The sequence below is a fragment of the Sardina pilchardus genome, chromosome 18 (assembly GCF_963854185.1).
Source record: "Sardina pilchardus chromosome 18, fSarPil1.1, whole genome shotgun sequence".
Classification (NCBI taxonomy): domain Eukaryota; kingdom Metazoa; phylum Chordata; class Actinopteri; order Clupeiformes; family Clupeidae; genus Sardina; species Sardina pilchardus.
This window is the reverse complement of record NC_085011.1, coordinates 8309527-8320655: the sequence shown is the minus strand read 5'-3', so window position 1 is coordinate 8320655 and position 11129 is coordinate 8309527. Positions and strand designations below refer to the sequence as shown.

At 46.7% G+C, this 11129-nt stretch overlaps 1 protein-coding gene across 1 annotated transcript in view; it reads right to left on the bottom strand.

Annotated features, from left to right (window-relative positions):
• Positions 1 to 549: 549 nt before the first annotated feature.
• Positions 550 to 11129, bottom strand: part of unc5b (unc-5 netrin receptor B) — a 61075-nt gene continuing 50495 nt past the window's right edge. The window contains exons 9-17 of the mRNA XM_062519915.1: positions 10437 to 10631; positions 9286 to 9681; positions 8595 to 8682; positions 7216 to 7384; positions 5949 to 6188; positions 5528 to 5677; positions 4879 to 5043; positions 3814 to 3992; positions 550 to 3513 (exon numbers count right to left, since the gene is read on the bottom strand). Coding sequence (XP_062375899.1) covers positions 3348 to 3513; positions 3814 to 3992; positions 4879 to 5043; positions 5528 to 5677; positions 5949 to 6188; positions 7216 to 7384; positions 8595 to 8682; positions 9286 to 9681; positions 10437 to 10631 — 1748 coding nt within the window. The 3' untranslated portion in view covers positions 550 to 3347. The remainder of the gene's footprint in view (positions 3514 to 3813; positions 3993 to 4878; positions 5044 to 5527; positions 5678 to 5948; positions 6189 to 7215; positions 7385 to 8594; positions 8683 to 9285; positions 9682 to 10436; positions 10632 to 11129) is intronic.

Below are 11129 nucleotides of genomic sequence, written 5' to 3'. Positions count from 1 at the left end.
ATTGCCAACTGTGCAGGGCACTTTGTGGCCAAATCTGGCTCTCTTTCTGGTCTTCACTGTCGGATTCCCCCCCCATGCATTTGGTCTTTTATGGAGCAAATGTATTTGGCATCAGGCTGTTTAATCTCGCTAAAAGCAAGCACTCACCTAGAAATCCTGTTAGTGTCAAGGGCAAGACATTTGATTGTCAGTGTGTGAAAGTTTCAGATCTTGATGGTGTCCATGGAAGTGGTGTGGGCTGAGTGCAGTACACAGTAACAAACAATTTGTTTGACTGTGTATAGCTTGAGCCAATGGCCAATGCATGCAATTTACTGTATTTAATAGGTTTAAGTTGATTTATGGGCATTAGTTCACCCATATTGTTGTTCCATGTTTTTATATTACAGCTAATTTCTATGAGAAACTGAAATTGAATTTAGCCTAATGTGTTCCACTGTAAAGCACTTGGCCCACTTTTTTCATTTCAGTCAATAGTCAATTTTATGATCATGAATGCAATTACAAAGTAATGGTGATAAAAAAAACAACTCATACAAATATTTATTGTTAAACTAGGAAATATAATTTATTGCATAAAAATTATTATTTAGTTACAAGTAAGAAGGCTAAACATTTATTTACAGTTGTAGTTGACCGAGCAAATGAAAAAAAAAAAAAACCTCTGGAGTAATGGTTATGCCTTCTTCCCTTATAAAACACATTCCTCCCAGAACAAAGGCCCCGATTCTGACTGAAGTGTGAAGAGGTGGTGTCTCCTGCTGCCATAAGCCCGAAGCAAGCCACAGCCAGAGGGGTCTCCTTGTCCCCGTGGCCTGATTGCAAGTGGCTGCAGCAGGAAGCAAAGACACTCAAAAGAGCCACCTGCTCTATGTCTGTCATGGTTAGTAATGGAGGGGCCATCTTGTGGGGCTGTCCGTGCGCTCCCTGATCTCCTCCCTCCAGGTACAAGCCTCCTCTTTTGCTTCGGTCTCGCAGGTCTGGCACTCTAGGTTGACACATGAAATGGAATGCCTCATCTCCAAGTCCACTGAGAGTAACAGCTGAGAGAGTACAGAAAAATACATCACATGGCCCATGATGGGGGGTGGTGGGGTGGGGTGGGCGGGTCACATACTGAAGGACGGTCTCCATTTTGTCTTGTCTTATAAGGATTATATGACAGCGTTGTGCTTGATCGCTTACTCCATCTCTCCATGAAAGCATTGATTTCTGGCAAGAATATACATCCTTTAGCACGCCATACAGGGAACAAAGACATATCCACAGATTTCACAACATGAACCAAAGCAGGAGAAGCACAAACAATTCCTTATGTACTTGCATAGTACTCACAAAGAGAGATGACATGTAAGCTGCATGCACAGCCTACACACGCACATACACACACGCAGACAGTCTGCTTAAGAACAGTGTAGAGATACTGCTTGTATTTTGGTTTCTGTGGATTCAGAGAAAGAAACACTTTTTGCTCTGCTTGTAGAGATCATAAGACATCTTAATAAAAAGTAAAAAATAGACAGCATCTGAACTTGCTCACAGACCACAACAACATGAATGATTGATAACAAAAAAGACCCTGAAACCTCATTGCAGCTTGAAATATCAGCCCATTATCAGTAGCAACAATAAGGACATTGAGACAAAGAAAGACCATGAGGAAATGGAGACATATCAATTCAAGGCTAGTCGAGGATGACCTGTCACCACACTCTGGCGACAGGAAACATCTGGAAACTTCTGAAGTGTTTTTTTGAGCAGTAACCAGATTGTTTGGCTTCATGGGTCGGAAAACAAATGACAGGGACCAAAACAATATAGGTTAACGGTAATCAGTAATTTAACATGGATGTATCTTGTTGCCACAACTAAAATAGTCTTTGAGTCACAAGAAAAAAATGATTTATATCTGAAATTACATACATAGTTCTCAAAATAGCAAGACCATCTAATTATATATGTTTTTTTCTGCATCCACAGTTTACCACAAATTCTTTCCTCTCAAGCAAGAGGTGTAATACAACAAGGTCGGAAATGAATCCCAGGAATGAAAAATGCCATGGCCGCACCAGCAAGTACAACATGAGAAACAGAGTTCAAAACAAAAACCCATCCACAAATATGGATAATAACTTAAAAAAGAGTGCGTTCCCTATAGGAAACTTATATAGCATGAGTTTACCAGAAAGCTCTCCTGTGTTGTACTACATTGATTAAAGAAATCATTTTCAGAAAGCAGATGGGGAAGGGTGGCAAACAGAATTGAACATCAATGCAGATCGTCAGTACAAGTCACATGGGTTTCAAATGAAGAGAGGTTAGTGTAAGCCTGATATGTTTCTGATATGTATAGTGTCAGGTAAATCATGTCATCCATGCAGTCCTGTTGGCTTAATGGATTCATATTGAACTTGCCACTAGTTCATCTAAGTTACCTGTCTTGCCTGTTTGTGTGCATGTATATAAGTGAGTGTACACCTGTGTGTGTGTGTATATGTACTGTATGTATGTGTCTCTGTTCGCGTGTGTGTGTGTGTGCGCACACACAAAAAGTGTGCATCCTGAGGGAGGTTTAGACGTGTTTCCACTGCTGGTCAGTCACTGGACTACGCTTGTGACGACAGTGGCTTTGAAACATGGATTGGTCGCTAGGAAACAAATCCCCTATCAGGAGATGAAGTGAGATGCTGTCGAATCATACATTTTCATACTGAGAGAGAGACAGATAGAAAAGAAAGAGAGAGAGAGAGACTGCAAGAGTCTGACAGAGGCAAAGCCAGAACTGCTCAACTCAGTGAAAGTATATATTTGTGTGCTGTTACAGTATATATATGTTTGTGTTCATGAGTGTAACGTTGCTGCATGTGTGTATGCTTCAGCTTCTCTCAATGACGTCCTACTTCTGTTCCAGCACATCAGACCATAGCCCACACAGTAGGATGAACATCAGTGTATTTTTCATTACGGCGCCAAAGCCCACCTCCTGCTCTTGGCACCAAGCTCTGGGATTCCCAGCATAAAACAGCAACAACCAACAGCAGCCTATAGACAGTGTGTCTGATGCAATGGAGCGCGCACTAGGCATCATGTTGACATCCAAGACATGGGTCAGGGTCGAGGTTAACCCCCCTGGTGGTGGATAATGACAGGAGCGGGGTCTGCTCACAGGAGATGCTCCCTCCCTCTGTGACGGGCCCCAGGCAAGTAAACGGCAAGTCTCTTTAAGGTGACAATTTTCTTTCTTGTTTTTTTTTTTTTAAATCCTGCTTATTTTGTGTTGTGCTCCTCCTTCCTTCCCCAAACACAAACACACACACACACACACACACCCTCGCGGTATTGGCAAATCAGCAGTCCCCATCTGTTGTCATGACAACCAAGACCTCGCTTTTGCCCATGTCTTCCAGAGCAGTCGCCAGGGAAACCAGGTCTGCGTCACCTTGGTGACAGGCTTCCCACAGGTCGAGGAGCACACCTGTGGGGCTGGGTTTTGTAGCAAAGTAGTTCAGGTACCTGACGGACAAAGGGGGGGGGGGGGGGGGGGTGGAGGGAGAGGGAGAAGGAGGGAGAGAGAGAGGGAGGGAGAGAGAGAGATGATATGAAGGTTGCACCACACTACATAATACTGTATGATTCACAACAACCTGTCAGACCTAATGAAGAATCCCGCTCGTTAGAGGAGAAACAGATGTTCCCTTACAAACACTCTCTCTCTCTCTCTCTCTCTCTCTCTCTCTCTCCCACACACACACACACACACACACACACACACACACACACAGACACAGACACACACACACTCTTCCAACCCACCTGTCAAAGCCAAGGCTGTGCGCTAGCAGTCTCCAGTCACAACCGCGTGCGCTGGGGGCATCGAGGCTGGCACAGATCTTCTGGCGGATGGAGGCAGGCAGGCGGAAGGCGTATGAGCCCACCTGAGAGGAGGGCAGGCAGGTGCCGCCCGAGGGCAGTGGCGAATGGGGTGGCAGTGTCTGTGGAGGACACCAAGGTCAAAGTTAATTAGCTCAGCAGTCACAAGTGTGCATCACATGTATGATCATTCTATTTGAGACCTAAATAGCATACAATAGAATATATCGAACCATTATTTTTAATAGTCCAGCCCTGTGTATCACCATTCACCATATATGTGACCATTCAAAGCGAAATCAGTCGTTTTGCGCACGTTATTTTGAGAAAATCAACAATAACAAACTTTCGGGTTAAAATGTTGAATTTCACGTTTTCGCATAATTCGACTGTATACAGTCTACAGTTTCATATCGCGAACGCATTTCACGGAAAAACATACGTTTTGACTGTTAAACCTTGCGAAGATTCAACACATTTGCTGTCATTCCCGTTGTGCACGCGCTGCTTAAAAAGGTGATTTCTCCTCTTCTGGCATATCGTGACAGGAGAACCATGTCAACTTTAGATGCGGTTATCTTAGCGATAGTTTGTGTAATACCCTCGATATACATATCGTTGGAAAGCTTAGTTCATGGCCGTTCACGTGAGCACAATAACTTAATTTAATACATTTTACCGAAACGACTGGTTCCGCTTTACAGGGTCACATATCAGTTCTAGGCTCTGTGGTGTAGTTCCTTTTGTTAAATGCTGCAAACATATTATGTATCATTGTGTATGATTGTGTATCATACAGGTGAATCTCCATGTTTGACTGTAGCATGACAGGGACTATAACACACAAACAATACTCCAAAATTATTTAAAAAGACTGTCTATGTCAGTATATAACAGCACAAGTCAAGATCACCTGTCAGTGCTTCACAGAGAGAGACCTTGGAACAGTGAAGGGGAGAGAGTGTGTGACCGGGGGAGCAGTAGTAGTGTGGTGCGGGGAGACCCTACCTCCTGAATGTCCGTGTGCAGCTGGAATATCTGTCCCTCGCCCTCCACCTGTCGCACGCAGATCTTGCAGGTGAGCTGCGAGACGGCCAGACTGCCTCGCTCCAGACTGAAGGTGCAGTGCAGCGGCCTCTGGCTGCCACTCCAGATGTGATAGAAGGGGATCTCCTGGAGGATGAGAAGCACACACATGAGTAATATAATGTATACACATAATAAATAAATAACAATAAATAATAACATTCATTTAATATATGAGTGTTGTAAGGCATTGGAAGAGCAAAACACACACAGACATACGTATTAAAGGTCCCTTGTTTCTGGTTTCATGTCGGGTTTCTGACATTTCAATATTTGAGCTTAGCAGCAAATTAAATTGCACCTGTCCCTTCTCACCTGGCCTATTCTTTGCCACTACAGTATGTTTATTTATAGGGCCCTGTCCTACAATCACAGACTATGCCTTTAATATTCTAATATGTGACAGTGTATTTTCACAAAAGGTCAACAAAATATCCTGTCAAATATCAGCATAAAATGAATGAATGAAGATGTCATCAGTTCAGAAAAATGTGTTCTTTGAAATTGGACTTGACTGTCTCTGTGATATGACATTGCCATTGGTTAAGCCTGGTCTGGCAGGACTTCTGACCTGATACTTGGCGAGCAGCTTGCTTCTCCAGTGGGAGTGTGGGATGTCATGGATGGACAGGCGAAGGTTGTGGTAGCTGTCCTTGAACAGGAGGGGCTTGGGATCCTCCAGCAGAACCCCACCTAGGCTACGTTCGACCTCTAGAACCTCCTGTACAGTGCACACACACACACACACACACATACACAAACGCAGAAAATGACAAAACACATTTATGTCAGCGGGACTTTCGAGAAAATGAATTGAAACCAAACAAAACAAAACCTGACAATCATTAGAAATGTCACGAGAGAGATCACAACATCTGCAGTAACATCTGTAGCGTGGGACCCCGCGTGCCGATGCGCCGAGCGACACGCAGGAAGACAGATGGATGGACAGACAGACACACACACGCAGCCAAAAGGAAGTCCAAACAGACCTTGAGGGCGTGCGGCGTGTCCTGGATGCAGTAGACCCTCAGGCTGTAGTCCAGGGAGAGGCAGGGGGCGCGCGGGGCGAACAGGGCCAGCTGCAGCCTCTTGCAGGCGGGGTGCGGGGGGGCCGACTGGCCCACCAGGCCGTAGGTGCCCAGCTGCTCCATCAGCACGTGGCAGCACTGCTCCTCCAGTTGCAGGTAGCACGGCGTCGACAGGCTCTCCTCGCCCACCGTTAGCACCTCCTGCAGGCACAAGGGGGAATGACATGCAAAGAGCTCAGTGCACTGCATGGATGCATATACGGATGCATATACCAATGCCAATACCAATACCCATACCAATACATTATGAACATGCCATCAAGCACTGATAGGGACAAATGAATGGTGTAGGCAAAATATATAATGTCCATGACTTAAACAAACTATACAATTATCTGCTTGTAGTGACTCATATATTACACATTAGACTCTTTAAATCATTCCGAATAGCCTGAGCAATTGTGGATTCATTATCTGATACTACACAACAGAATCACCATGCTACAAAGGTGAAATGGCAAAACTGATTTTAAGTGTGCAAATGGAAGACCTACTACTATAAACTGTACTGTAGGTGGATGAGCTTAAGTGAATTTGTTCCCACAGTATTGACTGGAGGTGGAGATCTCGCCTTCTCACCTCTCCCCCCAGGTGTCTCCGAGCGCTCTCATCCTCTCAGACCTCTCCACCTCCCCCCACTTAACCAATTTCTCCATCACCATCATCATCATCATCATGTTCTCTCTCTTTCTATCTCTCCCTCTCTCTCTTGCTCTCTCATGCTGTTTGGAGTCCATAGAGCACATCTCCCCATTGTGCTGAACTCGTTTATTTAATACACCATTGCCCACTTTTCCTCCCCTTTAGCTCCTCTCCTGTTACACTACCCCCTGACACATTTCTTTATATTCTTTACATTTCTCTCTATCTCTTCCTATCATTCTCCCTCTCTCTCTCCCTCTTTCTCTATCTTTATCTCACTTTTCTCTCTCTCTATCTTTCTCTCTCCCTATCTCTTCCTATCATTCTCTCTCTCTCTCTCTCCCTCTTTCTCTATCTTTATCTCACTTTTCCCTCTCTCCATCTTTCTCTCCCCCTATCTCTTCCTATCATTCTCTCTCTCTCTCTCTCTTCCTCTATCTCACTTTTCCCTCTCTCCATCTTTCTCTCCTCTGTTATGCTATCGGTCCCCTCCCTCCACTGCCCATGCGGGCCCCAGGTCTCTCACCTCCCATGCCCCCTGGTGGCTCTGGCTCTTGAGGGTGAGGCTCCAGTCGGGCGAGTCCAGCAGGGCGCAGTGGGGCAGCGTGAGCACCACGGGCCGGCCCAGCACCATGCCCGACGGCCCGCAGCTCACCACGGGGCTCAGCACCGTCTGACTGCCCTCCGACGGCAGCCTGGTGTCCGGCGCACGAGAAACACACACACATGCACACACACACACAGACACACAGACACACACACACACACACACACACGCACACAGACACACACAGACACACACAGACATGCACACGCACACACACACACACACACACACACACACACACACACACACACAAACACACAAACACACACACACACACACACACACACACACACACACACACACACACACACACACACACACACACACACACAAACACACCAAACAACACATTCACATGTATAAATCAGACACAAACGCACACAAATGACACACACACACACACACACACACACATACACACAGTCAAGACAAAGAGAAAGACATCTACAGTTAGCAACAGTCTGTAAACATTCAATCCATTTATCTTTTTTATTAAAGCCACATCGCAAAAGGAATGCCTCAGGGAAGCTCTGCAGCTCTAACAGCAAGAGCCCTTCACCATATTGCGGTTTTTCAGTCGTAAAAATAAAGTATGGAGTGTACTTTAAGTCAGCCAAAATAAACATTATCACTGCGCACAGAAGCAGTAACTCCACAGAGGAGTGCGAGGACTGCCGGATGTGTGTTTGAGATGAGCCATCCCCACTCGCCAACTCCCGTGACTCAGCAGCCAGCGAAGGAGCCGGGCTTCAGAAACACTCGCGACAACAACAGTTGAAACGGAGGATGAAACAAACAGATTCAGCCCCCAAAGCGAAGACGACAGCTCGCAGCGTTTGTGTTTCCCGAGCCTCACCGAGGGTTAGGCTCCGGCTTTTGATGTTCCTATTCAAAACTCACACTCAACTCCCCCCCCCATCTCCCTCCACCTACCCCTCCTCTCTGCCATGATTCATACTCGCTTATTGCTTCCGCGGCGACAGTGCCTCTCCAAGGCAAGGGAGGCATGCTTTTCAAGACACAACACTCAGCGAGAATTTGAAAAACTGACACTAGACATACGGATTTGCGTCTGTGCCGCCGCAGCGTACGCGCGCACCAGAGCGTGAGGACTCGAGATACCAAATCCTTCACGATTGCCCTCCTCTTTTGAACACAAAGATAACGGTTAGGGGCAGAAAAAGACTTGCCTGCTCGCTGTGGCTTGAACATTAGGATGAGAGAGAGAGAGAGAGAGAAAGAGAGAGGGACAGAGAGAGAGAAAGAGATGAGAGAGAGAGAGAGAGAATTTGACTTACGTGGTTTTCTCCCATTTGTTGATGATCAGGTACATCTCGTAGAACTTGCCCTGCGGGATGGTCCCAGGTGGGACCAGGAGACTCACACCTATAGAGAAGAAGCGATAGAAGAAAAGAAGGGAGAGAAAGAGAGAGAGGGAGAGGGGGGGGTGGTTATCAGTTTTGGCTGTGAGGTGTAAATTGTGTCACCTTTGCAGGTGCTGATATCAGCTGTTGGTGGGAACGGCCTTATTAAATGTGACAGTTGGGTTGGAAAGGTCATGAGTGGGAAGGGAATTGGATGCCAAGACCATCCAATGCTGTATATGCCTCTATACCTCAGTGTGTGTGTTTGTGTGTGTGTGTGTGTGTGTGTGTGCAGAAGCATCATTGTGTTTGTGTGTAAGTGTACATGTGCATAAGCATCAACATAAGTGCATGTGTGTGCGTAAGTGTGAATATGTGTGTGCTGTGTGTTCAATTCACGCACATAGGTGAGAGTGCTAACAAGTATAAGCACACACGCCCGTCGCCCACCCACACACACACACACACACACACACACACACACACACACACACACCCACACCCACACACCTTTAATTAGCGTTTCTAAAAGTGTTCGCATGTGGGTCATCACGTGCGCCCGTGCGCAGCCAGGTGTGTGTGTGTGTGTGTGTGTGCCCGGGTGACCCCCGCTCCGCTCCCTCACCTGTGTTGGGGATGGTGAGGCGTCCGCCCAGGCAGCCGAGCGTGGCGCTGGCGCTGAGTCCCGGCTCGCGGGGCAGCGTGTGCCCGTAGTGATCGCCGCCGCAGCCGCCGCCGCGCATGCCCCCCATGGTGCCCACCATCTTCAGGCTCATGATCTCGCTGTCGCTACCGCCGCCGCCGCCGCCCGACGAGGGCAGCTCCAGCGACGACATGGTGGACGAGTTGTACACCTTGATCTTGAGCGTGGGCATGGGGTCCAGCAGCGGCGAGGTGGTCATGGGGATCTTGTGGGGCGAGTCCAGCGTGCTCTGCTGCAGCGAGTAGAGGGGCCCGCGGATGGTGCCCGCCGTGGCCGTCAGGTCCGGGGGCATGGAGGGGTGCAGTAGGTGAGGGTTGTCTGTGTGGGGAGAGGTGGGCATGGGCAGAGAAAAGATGGCTATGGTTATGGTTATGGTTACTGAGCAGACACCTTTGTCTGAAGCCACTTCTATTACACAATAACAATGAACAATAACAGTAAATTATGAATGTAAAATATATGGAATTATATATATCCACTGTTATATTATGTATATGTAGCATATTTTTGAACATGACTAGACAGCAGTCAAATATAATGTGCCCAGTCAGCGGAAAACAAGATTCTTTCTTTTTCATATTAACAAATACAAAAGGCTTAATGAATAGGAAAGGCTGAAAACACTCAAGTTGTATTTCCTCTAAGCTGTGGCAGGAAAATGATTTCAATGGTGGTGCTCCTACTGTGAGTGGCCACACAAACAGCTCAGGATTAAAGAGCATGGCAGTGATGGATAGAACTAATGAGGAGAGAGAAAGAGAGAGAGAGAGAGAGAGAGAGAGAAGAGAGGGAGAGGAAAAGAAAGAAAGAGAGAGAAAGAGAGACCGCAATTGCAAGAAAGCAACAGAAACAGAAAGAGAGCAACAAAGATGAGAAGAAGAGAGAGACAGACAGAGAGAGAGAGAGAGAAAGACTTGAGCTAAATAAACTGAGAGAGGAGCTGAGGGGATGAGAGGAGCAATAAAAGAGAAATGAAAAAGAATAAGACAAGGTGACGCTAATGTAGAATGCTTATAAGACGTGACATGTGCAGTTGCCCGGGGCGATGTGACGCGGGGGCTCGGTCTGGTCACCTTGACGAGGAGGCTTGTAGTTGCCGGGGTGGAAGGCGGCGGTGAGGGCGGACGAGGAGTCGGTGATGTCGCCGTGGAGATGGCGGCAGCGGCGGCGGTACGCCAGCACGCCCACACACAGCACCAGCAGCACGCACAGCAGCAACGCTCCCACCAGGCCCGCGTACACCGCCACACTGGAGCCGGCGCCTAGAGCTGACACAGGACACAGCGCACCGTTACTCTCCATATCATTCATATATATCTCTCTCTCTCTCAATTCAATTCAATTCAATTCAATATAGCTTTATTGGCATGGAAGTTTCAGAAACATTTCTCTCTCTCTCTCTCTCTGTCTCTCTCTCTCTCTTTCACACACACACTCACACACACACACACATATGTAAAGACACATATACTATCCATACACAAAAACACCACAGTAATTGCACATGAACACACACACACACACACACACACACACACACAAACACTAACACAGGTAGCACAGGTTAACATGATACACTGGTTTAAAAAGAGACCTTACTATCTCTATAACACACAAGAAAGAGCATATGCATGATATGCATAATTACACAGAGGAGCCTGACATGTGTGCCCACACATGTCATTAGTAGGCAAATGTACGAGAATTCACACATTTGCATAGACAAGAAGACAGGGAGAACGAGACAAGACAAGACTAAATGAAAC